The sequence below is a fragment of the Triticum aestivum genome, chromosome 1A, assembly GCF_018294505.1.
Source record: "Triticum aestivum cultivar Chinese Spring chromosome 1A, IWGSC CS RefSeq v2.1, whole genome shotgun sequence".
NCBI classification, from domain to species: Eukaryota; Viridiplantae; Streptophyta; class Magnoliopsida; order Poales; family Poaceae; genus Triticum; species Triticum aestivum.
The window spans coordinates 102,253,321-102,273,351 of NC_057794.1; the positions used below are offsets into that span (position 1 = coordinate 102,253,321).

Genomic DNA, 20,031 nt, shown 5'->3' on the forward strand with positions numbered 1-20,031 from the left:
ACAGACTGCATAATAAAGGTCCATATCACAAGTGGCAATATAAAGTGACATTCTTTCGCATTAAGATTTTGTGCATCCAACCATAAAAGTGCATGACAACCTCTGCTTCCCTCTGCGAAGGGCCTATCTTTTACTTTTATCTCCTACATTGCATAAGAGTCATGGTGATCTTCACCCTTCCTTTTTACATTTTATCCTTTGGCAAGCACAGTATGTTGGAAAGATCCTGGTATATATGGCTAATTGGATGTGAGTTTTCATGAACTATTATTGTTGACATTATCCTTGAGGTAAAACGTTGGGAGGCAAAACTATAAGCCCCTATCTTTCTCTGTGTACGATTAAAACTCCATACCCATAAGTATTGTGTGAGTGTCAGCAATTGTGAAAGATTATATGATAGTTGAGTATGTGGACTTGCTGAAAAGCTCTTATACATTGACTCTTTCCTATGTTATGATAAATTGCAATTGCTTCAATGGCTGAGATTGTAGTTTGTTAGTTTTCAATGAAGTTTACGATTCATACTTGATATTGTGATTGAATTATTACTCTAGCATTAGATACTATATGACAAAGAATTATATGAGTTGTTGTTCTAAGAATGATCATGATGCCCTCATGTCCATATTTTATTTTTATCGACACCTCTATCTCTAAACATGTGGACATATTTTTCGACTTCAGCTTTTCGCTTGAGGACAAGCGAGGTCTAAGCTTGGGGGAGTTGATACGTCCATTTTGCATCATGCTTTTATATCAATATTTATTGCATTATGGGCTGTTATTACACATTATGTCACAATACTTATGCCTATTCTCTCTTATTTTACAAGGTTTACATAAAGAGGGAGAATGTCGGCAGCTGGGATTCTGGGCTGGAAAAGGAGCAAATATTAGAGACCTATTCTGCACAGCTCCAAAAGTCCAGAAACTTCACGGAAGATGTTTTCCAAATATATAAAAAATACTGAGAGCAAGAACTTCACCAGGGGGGCCACACCCTGCCCACGAGGGTGGGGGTCGCGCCCTACCCCCTAGGCGCGCCCCCTACCTCGTGGGTCCCCTGGTGGCCCTCTGGTGGCCATCTTCTGCTATATGGAGTCTTTCAATGGGAAAAAATCATAAGCCATCTTCTCGAACGAAACTCCGCCGCCGCGAGGTGGAACCTTGGCGGAACCTATCTAGGGCTCTAGCGGAGCTGTTCTGCCGTGGAAACTTCCCTCCCAGAGGGGGAAATCATCGCCATCATCATCATCAACGCTCCTCTCATCGGGAGAGGGCAATCTCCATCAACATCTTCATCAGCAGCATCTCATCTCAAAACCCTAGTTCATCTCTTGTATCCAATTCTTGTCTCCAAGTCTGGGATTGGTGCTAGTAGGTTGCTAGTAGTGTTAATTACTCCTTCTAGTTGATGCTAGTTGGTTTAATTGGTGGAAGATCATATGTTCAGATCCTATATGCATATTAATACCACTCTGATTATGAACATGTTTATGCTTTGTGAGTAGTTACTTTTGTTCCTGAGGACATGGGAGAAGTCTTGCTATTAGTAGTCATGTGAATTTGGTATTCGTTCGGTATTTTGATGAGATGTATGTTGTCTCTCCTCTAGTGGTGTTATGTGAACGTCGACTACATGACACTTCACCATTATTTGGGCCTAGAGGAAGGCATTGGGAAGTAATAAGTAGATGATGGGTTGCTAGAGTGACAGAAGCTTAAACCCTAGTTTATGCATTGCTTCGTAAGGGGCTGATTTGGATCCATATGTTTCATGCTATGGTTAGGTTTACCTTAATACTTTTGTTGTAGTTGCGGATGCTTGCAATAGAGGTTAATCATAAGTGGGATGCTTGTCCAAGTAAGGGCAGCACCCGAGCACCGGTCCACCCACATACCAAGTTATCAAAGTACCGAACACGAATCATATGAACGCGATGAAAACTAGCTTGACGATATTCCAATGTGTCCTCGGGAGCGCTTTACATCATATAAGAGTTTGTCCAGGCTTATCCTTTGCTATAAAAAGGATTGGGCCACCTTGCTGCACCTTATTTACTTTTGTTACTTGTTGCTCGTTACAAATTATCTTATCACAAAACTATCTGTTACCACTTATTTCAGTACTTGCAGAGAATACCTTGCTAGAAACCGCTTATCATTTCCTTCTGCTCCTCGTTGGGTTCGACACTCTTACTTATCGAAAGGACTACGATAGATCCCCTATAGTCGTGGGTCATCACCCCGCGCACACCTGCCACGCCGGTCTCCTCCTCCTCCACCCAGACACTGCTGACGCCGGCTGCACTCGCTCGTGGACCGCTCTTCCTGCTGGACCCGACCGCGTCGTCCTCCACGGGTGTTCGCGACCTCTCCCCCCTCGCCGATGTCTTCATCAACCAGAAGGTCCTGCTCATCCTCGGCCTGAACCCGCCAAACTTCTCCCAATGGCGTACTCTGTTTGAGGTTACCTTCCAGAAGTACGCCGTCCTCGACCACATCTCCGGCGCGCCTCGCCCCACTGATCCGGTGTGGCTGCAAGACAACGCACACATCGTGTCGTGGCTCTACAACCGCATTAGCCCAGAGGTGTTCGGGCTCGTACACCAGCACGGCGCCACCGCCGGTGAGGTCTGGGCCGCCATCTGCAGCCTCTTTCTGGAGAACCGCGAGCATCAGGTGGTTTTCCAGGCCACCGAGTTCCGGCGGCTCGAGCAGGGGTCCTCGTCGATCCTCACCTACTTCGCCCGGCTCAAGGAGTGCGCCGACCGGCTCGCCGACCTCGGCTCTCCCGTCGACGATCGTGATCAGGTGCTCAACATGATTCGTGGCCTTCACCCCCGTTTCTGTTATGCCGTGCCCATCCTCACCATGCAGAGCCCCTTCCCCTCCCTCCTTCGCTGTCGTGCCTTCCTCCTCCTCGAGGAGGGCCGGCAGTCCACCGACCACAACACAGAGACCGCGCTCCACGTCGAACGCGCACCGAGCAACCACAATGGCAGCGGGGGGGGGGGGGGCGGTGGCGGCGCCAACTCCCGCAACTCGGGCGGTGGCGGGCGCTACAAAGGAAAAGGCAAGGGAAACTACTCCGGCGGGGGATCCTCCTCGCACTCTGGCGGGGGCTCCGCCCCTCATCCAGGTGGCGGGGCTCCTCCTCGCACATCTGCTCAGGCGCCCGCGCCCTGGACTGGCATGGTCCATCTGTGGCCGATGCCATGGCATCCTCACACCCCTGGTGCGGGCATCCTTGGGCCTCGCCCCGGTGGCGCGTCCCCCTTCGCTGGTGTGGCTGCGCATTACGGCCCCAACGTGTCCCCGCCACCCCCATCCATGCCGGCACACTTGACAGATGGCACGGTGCCGCCGCACCCGCTGTATGGTGCCCTCGCCGGTGGAGCGCCCAACTCCAACGCGCCTGCGTGGGACCAGAGCGCCCTGGTACAGGCGCTCAACGCCATGACCCTATAGCAGCAACAACCTCAGCTTCCTGGCTCCGACTGGTACATGGATACTGCCTCTACCACACACATGGCGTCGTCCCCCGGTATGCTCTCCTCCTCTGCTCCCTATTCTTCTACTTCCATAGTAGTTGGCGACGGGTCCTTGCTCCCCGCCACGCACATTGGCCACACCACCATTCCTACAACCCAATCACCCCTCTTTCTACAACACGTTCTAGTCTCCCCACACATTATCAAAAACCTTCTATCCGTCAAAGCCCTCGCTCGCCACAACCCTGTTAATGTCGAGTTTGATGACATTGGTTTTTTTGTTAAGGACCGAAGAACGAAGAAGGTGATCCTCCGATGTAACTCCGACGACGACGAGCTCTACCCCATGTCCACAACATCGCCACCGAGCCACACCCACCATGCCCTGACTGCCGTCTCCCGTGATCTATGGCATCAACGCCTTGGGCATCTAGGTGCTGATGCTTTAGCCCACACTCTCAAGAGCTCATCGCTGGATCATGTAGCTAGCCCTAGCACCGTTTGTCAAGCGTGTCAATTAGGCAAAAGTGTTCGTCTACCATTTAGCACTTTCGAACATGTGTCGTATTTCCCTTTCCAGCTTGTACATTGTGATGTATGGACATCTCCCGTGCTTAGTATCTCTGGTTATCAGTATTACCTTGTTCTACTCGATGATTACAGTCACTTTGTATGGACGTTCCCGCTTCGCCACAAGTCTAATGTGCTACCCACTCTCCGCGCCTTCACTACATTCATCCACAACCATTTTTGTCTATCCATCCTTACTATCCAAACTGATAATGGCAAGGAGTTCGATAATCATGCATTGCGCCAATTCTTCTCCTAGCTAGGCATAGTGCTTCGCTTATCATGCCCCTACACATCGCTGCAGAACGGACGCGGCGAGCGCATACTCCGGACACTCAATGACATTGCCAGATCACTCCTTATTCACGCACGTATGTCGTTTCCCTACTGGGCCGAAGCCCTCAATACCGCCACCTTCCTCCTCAACCGACGTCCGTGCCGGCCGCGCCACAACCAAACACCTTTCTTCCTACTCTACGGTGTCCACCCCACCTACACCACCCTGCAAGTCTTCGGTTGCCTGTGTTTTCCCAACCTAGCAGACACGGCACCCCACAAACTCGCGCCTCGCTCGGCCCCCTGCGTCTTCCTAGGGTACACCGCAGACCACAAAGGCTATCGGTGTCTCAACCGTGCCACTGGCCGCGTCATCACATCTCGCCATGTCGTCTTCGATGAGCATAGCTTTCCCTTCCACACCGAACAAACAAACCCAGCACCGGTAGCTGATCTCCTCGACGACCTCCCTACCATACCCATCCGACCCTGCTCCAAGCCCTCACCGGAGCCCGCGTCTGCCCCAGCCGCCACCAATACCACGCCTGTCTCCCAACCCCCGTCCGACCGCACTACCGCGCCGGCCCCTCCCACCCCACGTCATGTCATGCCGGACGCCTCCCCGCCAGCCCAGCCACCACCACAGTCCGCCGCGGTCACCCCCCCTCGCCACCACAGGCACCACGACGCAAACCCCCTCCTGCACCTACACACAAAATGCAGACAAGAGCTCAGACTGGAAAATTCTTCCCTAATCCCAAGTATGAACAACACCACGTCGCTACTACTCCATCCAACATCTCACCCATCCCTAAAACCGTGCGTGAGGCTATGCGAGATCCTTGTTGGCTTTCTACTATGCAGGTAGAATATAGGGCTCTCATGGAGAACCGGACGTGGCGCCTCGTCCCTCGACCTCGCGGCGCCAACATCATCACCGGCAAATGGCTCTTCCGCCACAAGCTCAAGTCCGATGGCTCACTCGAACGCTACAAGGCACACTGGGTGGTGCGCGGCTTCTCGCAGCGCCCCGGCGTCGACTTTGACGAGACATTCTCTCCGGTGGTCAAGGCGGCCACAATCCGCGTCGTGCTCACCATCGCCACCACGCGCCAGTGGCCAGTGCACCAGATGGACGTCAACAACGCGTTCCTCCACGGGCATCTCTCCGAGCAGGTATACTGCCAACAGCCGGCCGGCTTCGTCGACACGGATCGCCCTGAGCACGTGTGTCTGCTGGACAAGTCACTCTATGGGCTCAAGCAGGCGCCGCGGGCTTGGTTTGGTCGGTTCGCCACCTTCGTCCACAGCCTCGGCTTCACCAGTTCGCGGGCGGATCCGTCGCTCTTCGTGCTCCACTCCGACGCCGTCACTGCATACCTCATGTTGTACGTAGACGACATTGTGCTCACCGCCTCGACGACGACACTTCTCTGACACCTCCAGCAGCTCCTGTCGACCGAGTTCTCCATGAAAGACCTCGGGCCTCTACACTACTTCCTCGGGATCGCCGTCACTCGCACCGCGGATGGCTTCTTCCTCTCCCAGAGCAAGTACGCCGACGAACTACTCGAGCGCGCCAACATGCAGGGCTGTAAGCCGGCGCCCACGCCGGTCGACACACGCGCCAAGCTGTCCGCCAGTGATGGTGCCCTCGTCTCCGACGCCTCCGAGTACCGCAGCATCCTCGGCGCACTCCAGTACATGACCATGACTCGGCCAGACATCACCTACGCCGTCCAACAGTGTTGTCTGGTGATGCATGATCTCCGCGACGTCCACCGTGCGCCGGCCAAGCGCATCCTGCGCTACCTACGCGACACTTCATCACATGGGCTCCATCTCCGACGGTCCGGCTCCCTCGACCTCGTCGCCTACTCTGACGCGGACTGGGCTGGCTGCCCAGACACGCGTCGGTCGACGTCCGGCTACGCTGTGTACCTCGACGACTCGCTTGTATCATGGTCATCCAAACGACAGGCGACGGTGTCTCGCTCGAGCGCCGAGGCAGAATACTGCGCGGTTGCAAACGCAGTTGCTGAAGGCTGGTGGATCCGTCAACTTCTTGGCGAGCTCGTTGTACCTCTACCTCGCGCCAGCGTCATCTTCTGCGACAACATCTCGTCCGTCTACATGGCGGCCAACCCCGTCCACCATCGCCGGACCAAGCACATCGAGCTCGACATCCACTTTGTGCGCGAGAAAGTGGCATTGGGCGAGCTGCGCGTTCTCCACGTGCCAACCTCCAACATTTCGCCGACGTGCTCACCAAAGGACTGCCCATGGCGGCGTTTCAAGATTTCCGGTCCAGCTTGTGCGTCCGGCCGCCGGACGCTCAAACTGCGGCGGGGTGTTAGCAGTTCTCTCCAGTCTCCCACGTACTGCATGCATCTACCCACGATCCCATGCACGTACTAGAGTTGCGCTCTCTCTCTCTGTTGTACTGGCGCTCCGCGCCCTTGTTGTACTGGCGCCCCGCGCCTATATATTCTTGGCAATGGCAATGGCAGCACCTAAGGTGCTTTGCTCTCCTTCTCCACCGATCCACAGTAGCAATTACCAACATATGCACAGACTTAAGCATACCGACAAGCGTTAAAGTCTTGTCTTAGTGAACTTCTTGAATTTGCAGAAACCCTTTCATGAAAAGCCTAGCATTATAGATAGTAGGATTATCATCCACCTTCATCTTTCTTTTGAAAATCAATTAACATTCAATAGGTTTCACTCCCTCTTAAGGCTCTACCAAGCTCCACACTTGATTTTCGTACATGGAACTGTTTGTTTATGTAAAGCTCCTGACAAGAGGGGTTAGTGGCATGTTACCATCGTATACTCCACATGGAGTATTAAGTTTCACAAGATGTAACCACCATATCTTAATTTTTTACATACCAACAAAACAAATAATATCTTTATTTTTTACAAGTTGTTGCCGCCCTATATTTTTTTTAGAAGATGTTACCATCATTGATATATTTTATACAGGATCCTACCATCATCATCTATGCCCCATTACGAGCGGGACGACGTGGCACCGTCTTACGCCGACGACTGCGCGTCGGGTATGTCCATCGCCCAGCGCTGGTTCTTGGCGAAAGAGAGGTGCACGGTCCTGGCCATCCGGAGCTGCGTGGAGTGGGAGCCCGAGACCTTCCCGCTGGTGGAGGCACTCCTCGGCAAGCCGGTCGTGCCCCTGGGCCTCCTGCCGCCGTCGGCCGACGGCGGCAGGCGCCGCGCGGCCGGATCGTCAGAGGACCACGTCACGCTACGCTGGCTAGAAGAGCAGCCGCCCGACTCCGTCGTGTACATCGCGCTGGGGAGCGAGGTGCCGCTGAGCGTTGAGCAGGTGCACGAGCTGGCCCTGGGGCTGGAGCTCGCCGGGACACGCTTCCTCTGGGCTCTGCGGAAGCCCGCCGGCGCCGTCCTCGACAACGACGATGCCCTGCCCCCTGGTTTCCAGGACCGCACCCGCGGCCATGGGGTGGTGACCATGGGATGGGTGCCCCAGATCAGCATCCTGGCGCACGCCGCCGTGGGCGCGTTCCTGACTGTTAGACTATGTATAGCTTCTGTACATATGTACGTATTGTAACAGAACCATTATATATAATGAGATAAACCACCCCTAGAGGGTTGTGCTGGTTCCCAAAACTTATTGTCTTACATGGTATCACGCTAGGTTACGATCGCTTCCGCTTCTAAACCCTAATACCCGCACCGCCGCCGCAGCCGCCACCGCCTTCACCGCCGCCGCCGCGCCACCGATCGCGCCGCCGCCATGTCGAGCGCCGCCACCACCGGTTCCACTGCTGCGGGCTTCCTTCCGGCCTCTCTTGCGGCTCTGCTCAACCTCCCGCTCGATGCCGTCTCCGTTCCCGCTCCGATCGGGACAAGGAGCATCGGCTCCGTCTTCTCCACGCCGCCGGCGCCCTCGCTCGGGCGTGATCTCATGGTCCACACCACGGCGCCGCCGTCCGCTGCGGACTCCGCAGGCGTCGTCCCGCCGCTCCTGCCGCAAGCGGATCACACCGCCCCGCTGGCGGGGTTGGCGGCGTCCGCCCCGGCTGTGGGCCTTGCGGCGTCCGCACCGGCCGTGAGCTTTGCGGCGCCCGCCCTGGCTGCGGTCCCGCCTCCTCCCGCATCGGCTTCAGTGCCTCCGGCTGCCTCCATGGTGTTTGCACCCCAGACAACCTCCTCGATGGGATCGTCTTCGCCGCCGCCGTTTCACTTCGGTCATCTCATCACCATCAAGCTCTCCGCCGACAACTACATCTTCTGGCGTGCGCAGGTTCTCCCGCTCTTGGGGAGTCACTACCTGCTAGGCTACGTCGACGGATCGCTTCCCTGCCCACCCGCGCTGGTAGACAGCGTGCACGGTCCGGTCTACAATTCGGCCCATCGCGTCTGGACGGGGCAGGACCAGGCGAACCTTTCCTCCATCCAGGGGTCGCTCTCGCCGGCAGTTGCCGGCCTTATTGTCTTCGCGAAGACGTCTCATGAGGCCTGGACCATCCTTGAGCGCACCTTTGCAGCGCAGTCCCAGGCTCGTGTCTCTGCACTCCGTCGTCAGCTTGGAGAGTGTCAGAAGCTTGACTCCAATGCCACTGAGTTCTACAACAAGGTCAAGGGCCTCGCCGACACATTGGCCTCCATTGGACAGCCCCTAACCGACTCCGAGTTCAACTCGTTTATTGTCAATGGTCTTGATGAGGAGTATGATGCCTTAGTCGAGATCATCAACGAGCGGGGCAACTCGACACCCATGCTGGCACACGAGGTTTTCTCTCGGCTCCTTCTCACTGAGCAACGGGTCGAGACTCGCCGCACCAGGGGCACTGGCTCCCTCTCGGCCAACGCCGCCACCAAGGGTGGCCGCTCTTCTTCATCACCCCGGTCTCCCTTGGGGCTGCCACCATCGGCCACCTCGGCCCCCCCACCTACTGCGACCTTACCGGGGGCTGGTGGTCCACGTGTGTGCTAGCTTTGTGGCCGCGATGGGCACTGGGCCTCCAAGTGTCATAAGCGCTTCCAGCGAAGCTTCCTTGGTCTTGGCAATGACGGCAAAGATACACCCAACAATGCCCGTCAGGTCGCCATGGCTGATCGTCCCTCGCCGCAGAAGCAACAGGGACACACTCAGTCCTACTCCATCGATCCACACTGGTACATGGACTCTGGGGCGACAGAGCATCTGACCAGCGAGATGGGGAAGCTTCACACTCGTGAACCCTATCATGGCTCCGACAAGATCCACACCGCCAATGGAGCAGGTATGCACATCTCTCATATTGGTCAAGCATCTCTTCTCACTAGACATGCCAATAGGAGTCTTCAGCTTCGCAATGTTCTTCGAGTTCCATCTGTGACCCGTAATCTTCTTTCAGTTCCTAAACTCACACGTGATAATAATGTGCTTTGTGAATTTCACCCTTTTGATCTTTTTATTAAGGATCGGGGCACGAGGGACATTCTTCTTAGTGGGCGGTTGTGCCAGGGCCTCTACCGTCTGGAGCATCCTGGCGTCGCCCGTGTTTTCAGTGGAGTTCGGGTCTCTCCGTCACAGTGGCATGCTCGTCTTGGTCACCCGGCCACACCTATTGTCCGTCATATTTTGCGTCGTCATGAGCTTCCTAGTTTGTCTAGTAATAAAGATGTAGCAGTGTGTGATGCTTGTCAGCAGGGGAAGAGTCATCAACTTCCTTTTTCGGAGTCCAGTCGTGAGGTGAAACATCCTTTAGAACTTGTGTTTTCAGATGTATGGGGTCCTGCTCAGACTTCTGTCAGTGGTCATAATTACTATATCAGTTTCGTTGATGCTTATAGTCGCTTTACCTGGCTTTACCTTATTAAAGGCAAATCTGATGTGTTTGATATTTTTGTTCAGTTTCAAAAACATGTTGAACGTCTTCTCAAGCACAAAATTGTTCATGTCCAGTCGGACTGGGGGGGCGAGTATCGCAACCTCAACTCCTTCTTTCAGTCGCTTGGGATAGCTCATCGTTTAGCATGTCCACATACACATCAGCAGAATGGTTCAGTCGAACGTAAGCATCGTCATATTGTTGAAGCTGGTCTTACTCTTTTGGCCCATGCATCTGTTCCGTTTCGGTTTTGGAGTGATGCTTTCACCACTGCATGCTTTCTCATCAACCGTACTCCCACTCGTGTTTTAAACATGAAGACTCCCATTGAGGTTCTCCTTAATGAACAACCTGATTATACCTTTTTCAAGGTATTTGGGTGTGCTTGCTGGCCGCATCTTCGTCCATATAATAAGCGCAAGCTTGAGTTTCGTTCTAAGAAGTGTGTTTTTCTTGGCTATAGCTCTCTTCATAAAGGTTACAAATGTCTTCATGTTCCCACTAATCGTGTCTATATATCTCGGGACGTCGTGTTTGATGAGCATGTTTTTCCCTTTGCCAAACTTCCTGTGTCCACTGTCGAACCACCATCTCTGCATTCATCCTCTGTTGCTTCTGACCAATTTGATGATGTTGCATACTCTCCTTTGCTGTTACCTAACCATGGTGCAGGAACCGGACGTGGGGCTCGTTTGGAGCTTTTGGAGGATTCACCATCATCATCACCGCCTTCTGATGGGCACGTTGATCGCCCTATGTTGCATGGCATCGATTTGCGTGCCCATGCATGGTCACCCGAAGAGCCCGTCGCGCCGAGCATCTCCACTGCTCGGTCCGTTACGCCAGCGACCGCCGAGTCTCCAGCGGCTCGGCCCTCTTCGCCAGCGGCCGCCGAGTCTTCAGCGGCTCGGCTTGTCACGCCGTCTTCGCCCGCGGCTCGGCCCGTCACGCCGTCTTCGCCTGCAGCTCGGGTCCACGACGCTGTCCTCACGTCGCCTTCATCCGCGGATCGGCCCGCGACATCGGCCGCGCCACGGCCCACTATGCCGGGCTCGCCATCGGCCCGGTCTGTGACGCCGACGTCGCCAGCTGCTTCGTCTGCTCTGCCGGTTTCGCCGGTGGGCCGACCTTCTTCGCCGACCGAGCCCGAGGCTACTGTGTCTGGCTCCTCGTCACCGGCTGACTCGTCAACGTCGCCGTCCTCCAGGCCGTTGCAGGCTGCTCCGTCGACCTCGGTGGTTCCTGTGTCCCGACCACATACACGCAGTCGCAGTGGCATTTTCAAACCTAAGGAACGTAAGGATGGTACGGTTGCTTGGTTGGCTGCTTGTTTGGCTGCTGCTGTTGCGGATCCATCTTCTGAGCCTCGCTCATATCAGGCTGCCCCGCGCATTCCACATTGGCGAGAGGCTATGGAGCAGGAGTTTCATGCTCTCCTTCGTAACAAGACATGGACTCTCATTCCTCCCCCACCACGGGTAAATATTATTGACTCAAAATGGGTATTCAAAGTGAAGAAGCATTCGGATGGATCTATTGAGCGTTACAAAGCGCGACTTGTTGCTCGCGGTTTTCGGCAGCGCCATGGTCTTGACTATGAGGACACCTTCAGTCCTGTCGTCAAGCCTACCACTATTCGGCTTCTTCTCTCCATTGCTGTTTCTCGTGGTTGGTCACTTCGTCAACTTGATGTGCAGAATGCTTTTCTACATGGTTTTTTGGAGGAAGAGGTTTATATGAAACAGCCACCTGGTTTCTCTGATCCTGATCGTCCTGACTATATCTGTCGTCTCTCCAAAGCACTATATGGTTTGAAGCAAGCTCCTCGTGCCTGGCATGCCCGCCTTGCCTCTGCCCTTCGTGCTCATGGGTTTGTGCCGTCCACTGCTGACACTTCATTATTTCTTCTACAGAAGCCAGAAGTCACTATGTATCTTTTGGTATATGTCGATGATATTATCCTTGTCAGCTCTTCTCAGTATGCTGCTGATGCTCTTGTCTGCTCTCTTGGTGCTGATTTTGCGGTCAAAGATCTTGGGAAGCTTCACTACTTTCTTGGAGTTGAGGTCACTTCTCGTGCTACTGGTCTTGTCCTTACGCAGAAGAAGTACTCCTTGGAGTTGTTACAAAGAGCGGGCATGCTGAAGTGCAAACCGACCACCACACCCATGTCGTCTACTGACAAGATAACAGCTGTTGATGGTGAGCTTTTGTCTCCTGCGGATGCCACAAAGTACAGGAGCATTGTTGGTGGACTTCAGTACTTGACGATCACGAGACCAGATATCTCTTATGCTGTTAACAGGGTTTGTCAGTATCTTCAGGCTCCCAGAGATACTCATTGGGCTGCTGTTAAACACATTCTTCGTTATGTTCAGTTCACCCTGACATTTGGTATGCATATTCGACCGACTTCCTCTCGGGTCCTTTCGGCCTTCTCTGATGCAGATTGGGCTGGTAGCCCAGATGACAGGCGATCCACGGGGGGTTATGCAGTATTCTTTGGCCCTAATTTGATCGCCTGGAGTGCTCGGAAACAGGCTACTGTGTCACGTAGCAGTACTGAAGCTGAGTACAAGGCTGTGGCTAATGCTACTGCAGAGATTATTTGGGTGCAGTCTTTGCTTCAGGAGTTGGGTTTGTCTCAACCACAGCCTCCTATTCTTTGGTGTGATAACATCGGTGCTACATACCTTTCTGCAAATCCAGTATTTCATGCCCGAACGAAACACATTGAAGTTTACTATCACTTTGTACGGGAACGTGTATCACAGAAGCAACTCCAGATCAAGTTTATCTCATCTAAGGATCAACTTGCAGACATCTTCACTAAGCCTTTACCACTGCCACAGTTTGAGGCTGGTAGGCGTAATCTTACCCTTCTCAGTTCTTTAGAAAGTGGCTAAGATTGAGGGAGGGTGTTAGACTATGTATAGCTTCTGTACATATGTACGTATTGTAATAGAACCATTATATATAATGAGATAAGCCACCCCTAGAGGGTTGTGCTGGTTCCCAAAACTTATTGTCTTACACTGACGCACTGCGGCCGGAACTCGCTCATCGAAGGGCTTCTGTTCGGGCACCCTCTCATCATGCTGCCCATCTTCAGGGACCAGGGCCCGAATGCCCGCCAAATGGAGGCGAAGAAGGTAGGGTTGCAGGTGGCGAGGGACGACGACGACGGGTCGTTCGGCCGCCATGGCGTTGCGGCCGCGGTCCGGACCGTCATGCTGGATGGAGAAGCCAGGAGGGGATTTGTGGCGGGTGCCCTCAAGATGCAGGCGATCGTGGCCGACAAGGAACGCCATGAGAGATACATCGACGAATTTGTTCAACAACTCAGATCGTATCTGCCAACTGACGATCTCACTACTGCCACCCCCAACTCCAGCTGAGACTGAGAGAGCCTGCACGAATAAGATGTGAGTACGCCAGGATTAGGTGCCTCCGAAATTGTGTTGAATATTTCTCGGGTGCGTCGACGAGTTGTCCATAACAGTACAATTAGGGCATCTGACCCGGTAACCCTCCATCCGGACGTGTTTGTCATTCAACGTTGTCATGCATCGATCCGTTTCGCAGTCTGGACAACCTTTTTCCTAAGGTGACGGGTGTCCGGTTTGTTGCCACTCCCGTGTCTGACTAATTTGCCTTATCAAAATACTTTTTTTGCATCTACACATGTTTCCGTCCGAAAAGGTCAATGCCTTTCCAGAGCACTAGTGTCGCATTCTTGTTGGCTCAGAACAACGCGACCTTCCATAGCGCCCCGACATTGAAACGGTACGCTGGCCAAGAGTGCCGCCCTCGCCGCTTCCCCGCACATGCGGCTGCCCAATGTTCGAACAACAGCTTGTCTGTCCGCCTACCGGCATTAAACATGTGTGCGATTGCCGATGAACGGTGAGTCGGTGCCACCCATCTGTTCGTATGCAGCCCATCACTAATCACGTCACCAGTTGCTCTGCCATCCTCCCGCTATATAAACCACGGACCCAGCCATAACCGCATTTATCATCCTCCACTTCCTTCATCCTCTCTGCACAACGCCCGTCATAGCCTCCTCGAGCTCCAAATCAAAGCTGTCTGGGACAACCTCTCGTCCAAGCAGAAATAGGAGATCGCCGCCATTGCAAGCCGACATGCAAGCGGAAGCGCGTTGCAGACATCCCAATGGAGGACGCGACCAAGGACGAGTCGGCGCCACCCCCCTCGCCGGTCACTGTCGGCATCACCATGGGCGAGGCCGTGCTCACTATGTGGACATGGTGCTAGAGGAGCAGGAGGCAGTGTTCTGGTAGGCGCAAGCCGACCAGGTCTACAACCTCCGCCTCCACGATGAGCACCGATACAGAGGAGTTACACAAGGCCGACATAGCCATTGCGCCGGACAATGACTTGCCTGAGCAGGAGGCACTGCTCAAGTCCTATCGCTCCGCCAGCGAGATCCGCCGCAACCGCTGGCGGTACCGCTAACTTCAGGCGGAGTTAGAAGCCGTATACATGGGGTTCGGCGAGGCGGCGGATGAGGTGTTCGACAAGAGTGAGGACGAAGACAAGCAAGCCAGCTCGGCTGCGCCCCGCCGCCATGACCACGAAGTCGGCGCATCCGTAAGCACTGTCGGCAGCGAGGAAGAGTAGCACATGGGAGGTCGCCGACGCTTGTATCTCATGAAAGCCATCGCTCCTCCCCTCCCGTTGAAGCCAAGCTTGGTGGGCTCAACATTGTCGGTCGATTACTGCCAAGCGACTAATGCGGTTAGCTTTGGATGGCCAGCTCCCGCATTCGTGCCTGTGGACCGGCCTCCCTGTCCGTCGAGAAATGCGGTGTCTGGTTTGGGATCGGCGTCGGAGAGGCCCTTAGATGCATCAAAGCACACAATCAATATCAACATCAACACATACACAAATAACAAACCAACAAATAGCAAAGTCCTATTTAACCAAAGCTATGTGTAAACGAGAGAGAAAACAAGAAAAAATGACCAAATCTGCGATTGAAATCTATGCGATAACCAGATGCGCATCAATCATCTTATGACATTACACGGACGACAAACTTCTTCCACATCAACGCCTTGAGGAAGGCGGCATCACCGGATCCAACCACTCAATGCGAAAAACTAGATTTTCACCACAAAAACCCAATACAAGCATATCCGATCAACGCCTTGAATAAGGTAACGACAAAAAAAAAACATCAACATTGCAGGAGCTTGAGACCTAAGCTTTCACGAAGGAGCTCGAGACCACGATGTTTGATATCATTAAAGCTTCTCTCGTACTTAATTTTCTGCCAATAAAAAGAAGCGGCAGAATTGAATGCACTTTGCATTACCTTCTATTAATTTCTTTTGACTTAATTAGATAAAAAAGCTTAAATATACACATTGTAAGATCCCTGATACAAGTACAACTAAAGAATCCTGATAAAGTTGACTTCATCAGTTCAACACGTAAACGATGTCATTCGCAGCATCACTGCAAAACATTGGCTATGTACCTCGAACGAGATTGCCGGGATGGGCGCGCGGATGGCAATGAAGCTAAGTTTATTTATTGGAAAACCCCTAGAAGGAGAGTGGCGACTGCGTCAAAGTCGTGGATCATTTTCACGTCGTCACAATCACAACTCACAAGCAGTTTCTCTGAGGATCAAAAGAAAATCGCAACGCACTTGAATACGCGCGCGCGCGCACGAGTCGGTCCAATGCTTCCAAGGGATCGAGCAGCACTGTGATTGGCCAACGTACTACGTGTTCTAAGTGAGCCGTGCGTGTATGCATGCATGCAAGACGCGTCGGACGCGGATCAGAAGCAGCCGTCCATGCTCATGTCCGAGTCGGCGATGATCTCGCCCACGCCCTCGCCGAGGCCCATCATCATCCCGCCGACCGCCGCGCCGAGGAGCCCCATCCCGAACCCGGAGCCCATCCCGACGCCTCCGTCTTGCCTGGCCGCCGCGGCGGACGGCGCGCCGTACCCGTAGGGAGCGGCCGCGGCGGGGCCGTAGCCGTACGACGCCCCCGCGTACCCGTACGGTGGATTGTAGCCGTACGGCGGCACGGCGTGCTGCTGGTGGTGGTACGGCGGGTACGCGGTCACCGGGTCGGCGCCGGCCTTGGCCGCCGCGTTCGTCTGCATGTACTGCGCGTCGCCCGGCGCCGCCGCCGTGGGGGCAGGCGCGTCGGAGAGGCTGTAGGAGATGTGGAGCACGCCGCGCTTCCGGCCGCTCATCGGGCTGCGCACCTGGTAGCTGAGGTGCCGATGCTCGCCGGCGGGCGGCGCCACGGCGACGAGGTCCTGCACTGGCACCACCACCTCGCCGACGTCGCGGTCACCGAAGGAGCGGTCGGCGCGGAGGAGCACGTGCAGCGCCAGCCCCCGCGGGTCGGCGGCGGTCGGGATGGGGAACCGCAGCGGCGCGTGCCACATGGGGTTCCGGCCGCCGTGCCGGTCCGAGTGCGTCCTGTGCGTCGGCGTCCTTGGGTCGCCGCCGGAGATGGACACCACCGCGTACACGCGCATCTTGGAGAACATCGTCACCTTCTTCAGGTCCTTGGCCGAGATCAGCGTCACCTCCAGCACCCGGTACGCCATGATCGCGCCGCTCGCTCGCAGGAGCCCGTTGTGATCGCTCGGTCGATATGTCGGTGTGTGATCGGGAGACGATGATTTGTGGAAGACGATGGACGGATGGAGGAGCAAGCTATGATGATTTTCAATGGTAAGTAGATCTTGGAGGCTACGAATGATCCAAGGGAGATGGCTAGTGACGGTTTGGGTCGTAAGGTTGCAATGTTTGGTCTGGTGGTTAGTTTAGTGGGTAATTTTGTGCAAAAGTTTTAGGTCTTTTTGCTGGAAGACCTAATAATAGCATGGGTTGTGTTAATTTAAGCTTTTGCTGATTGTGTGGTGACCCGTTCATGTCGGTAGCTTAACAACAATGGTATTTTTGGTCCAAGTTTTTTTAAGGAACACCATCATGGCTATTTTATTTTATTTTTTTTGCGCGAAAACTTCCAATCTATTCATCTTCAATCATGACAGTACAACGAACACCAGAAATAAGAATTACATCCAGATCCGTAAACGACCTAGCGACAACTACAAGCACTGAAGCGAGCCGAAGGCGCGCCGCCGTCATCGCCGAAGCTGAGCACAACTTGTTGTAGTAGACAGTCGGGAAGTCGTCGTGCTAAGGCCCCATAGGACCAGCACCTCAGAACAGCAACCGCCGCTGATGAAAAATAACGTAGATCGGAAGTATCTAAACCGAAGACACACGAATGTAGACGAACAAAAACGAGATCCGAGCAAATCCACCAAAGATAGATCTGCTGAAGACACACCTCCACGCGCCCACCAATGATGCTAGATGCACCGCCTAAACGGGGGCTAGGAGGGGAGACCTTTATTCCATCTTCAGGAGCCGCCACCGTCTCACCTTCCTGAGTAGGACACAAACCCTAACAAGATTAAAAAAACGACAAAAAACAGAGCCCTCCCGCCGGCCCTTGCCAGGATCCACCGCGCCTCCATGGCCCTAGGCCCACCGGAGACGAGGCGGACCTGCGCCGGAGCCGGCGAGAGGCACAAACCCTAACTTTCTTTCTTAGAGGAGGAGGAGGAGGCGGAACCCTGGCTCTAGATACGTATCATGGCTACTTTATTGACCTCAAATAACACTTAGAGAGTTAAAAATAAAATCAGGATGTCCATCCATCCAGTTACAAGAAATCGTACTCTCAAAACAAAATCTAGCAATCTCTTGAGCGGTATGATTTTTGCTTCACGTAAACAATGTTTAAAATGAACGTTTCCAATCTCCACAAATAGATCCATACAATTCGCATATATTGCCGCAGCTTCTGTCCATCAATAGTTTGTTCATGTGGGTGCATTAACAACTTTCAAGGAGTTTGATTCTGCAATGATCTGGTGCAAACCGAGCGAATGCTGCCAAACTAAAACCATGTTTCATAGCTCTCCAGGTTGTGATGGGAGGAAAAGTATCACCATGAGTTGCATGTCTGCAAACCCACCATAAATACAACAAGAGGTGGCAATTCCCTCGGCAACACCCACTTGCTGAAGATGGGTGTGACTATCTCACATCTAAGTTGTGACATCAGCCAGTGCTCTTCATAGGAATCAAACTCGGCACCTGGCACTGAGGAACGCCAGCTCCTAACACTCCAGCTGATGACTGCTATTGACCTATTGTCATTTACAAAGCAATAAATTTAAATAACGTAATACAACATCAATATTAGAAGACATTTTTGATTTTTGAAAAAAAATCTCATTTTTTGCAAATTGTGAACAAATTAAAAATGTTGATTATATTTGAAAACCCAAGTAATTTAAATTTTTGGAGAATTTTTAATTCCAAACATTTTTTGAAAAATAAGAACAAAATTTTGTATTCCAAACAATTTCTTCACAAATAAAATTTGAAAACATGAACAATTTTTGAAAAACCCCAAACAGTTTCTAAAGTGTGGACACATTTGAAAATTCCGAACAGTTTTTGAAAAACACGAATAAATTTAATAGTGCACGTCCCACAACGACCGTCCCGTGCGGCGGGCTCGTGCGCGCTATGACTCTGGCGCGTCGCTATCAAACAACAGTAGGACACAGTGAAGACAAATACAGAACGCTACAATATCTTTACATTCTGGCGATGCACTCTTTTGCTATAGTTGCCATGAATGCGTGTGCTTCGCAGCACTACAGTACCTTGCATGTTGGTGTAATGGGACTAGTGCATGCATCGAGTGATTAAAGTACTGACCTGTTAGCTACTCGACGGTGGGGCATTGCTAAATCATTTAAAAAAAATCATGGATTTAAAAAAATAAAGAAGGAAAAAAATGTTAATCATGTATGTCAAAAAGTTAAACATGTATATACAATATGTTTTTAATGTATACAAAAAATGTTAAATGTGTATTGCAACACCCGCAAAAAAAGAATGTGTATTACAAAAGTTCACATGTGTTGAAAAAAAGGAACCGATGAAAATCGACAAAAGAACAAAGAAAAATGAAGAAACCCAATAAAACCCAAAAAAGGAAAACCAAAGAAAACAAAAAAAAAGAAAATGAAAACTGAAGAAAACCTATGAAAAAGAATGGAACAATGAAAACCAAGAAATAAATAAAGGAAAACAAAAAACCCGATAAAAATCAAGAAAGAAACAATGAAACCCGAAAAAAAACAAAGGAACCAACGCAAAAAATGGAAGCGGTAAAGCCCAAGAAAGAAAAAAAGGAAACCAAGAAAGAAACAAAGAAAAGGAGAATAAAAGAACAACCAGTGAAAACTAAAAAAGTAAACAAATATAACAATTAAGTTATAATAATAATTAAAGAAATCATATATTGAAAACATTTGTTACAAATTGAACAAAAATAAATTAAAAAGAAAAATAAAAGGTCGAGCCCTAGTTGAGAGAAGGTGGGATTGTAATTGGGAGAAAAAATGGCCAAGCCCTAGTTACGAGTTGAGCGTGAGATTGCAACTAGGACAAAAAAAGGCCGGACCCCAGTTGCGAGTCAAGAGTGGACATGCAACTGGAAGAAAAATTCCGAGGGCCTAGTTGCGGGTCGACGATTGACTTGCAACTTGGAAAAAAAACTGGTTCAATTGCGAGTCAATGGTGGAACTGCAACTAGGGCAAAACAAACCTTAGGGCCTAGTTGCGAGTCGAGGGTGGACTTGCAACTAGAAAAAAAAGAGTTTGGTCCAGTTGCGAGTCGACGGTGGACTTGCAACTAGGACAAAACAATTCTCAGGGCCCAATTGTGAGTAGA

General features: G+C 52.2%; 2 protein-coding genes across 2 annotated transcripts; one reads left to right on the forward strand and one right to left on the reverse strand.

The window, feature by feature from the left end:
• Nucleotides 1-5,813: 5,813 nt before the first annotated feature.
• On the forward strand, nt 5,814-13,605 carry LOC123155511 (uncharacterized). The gene is made up of 3 exons (XM_044573943.1): nt 5,814-6,721; nt 7,332-7,890; nt 13,243-13,605. Exons 1-3 carry the CDS (start codon nt 5,814-5,816, stop codon nt 13,603-13,605), a joined length of 1,830 nt encoding a protein of 609 aa, XP_044429878.1.
• Nucleotides 13,606-15,528: 1,923 nt separating this feature from the next.
• Nucleotides 15,529-17,015, reverse strand: LOC123103644 (protein SRC2-like). Its single transcript, XM_044525329.1, has one exon. The coding sequence runs from the start codon at nt 16,808-16,810 to the stop codon at nt 16,022-16,024; it is 789 nt and encodes a 262-aa protein (XP_044381264.1). The 5' UTR covers nt 16,811-17,015; the 3' UTR covers nt 15,529-16,021.
• Nucleotides 17,016-20,031: the final 3,016 nt, after the last annotated feature.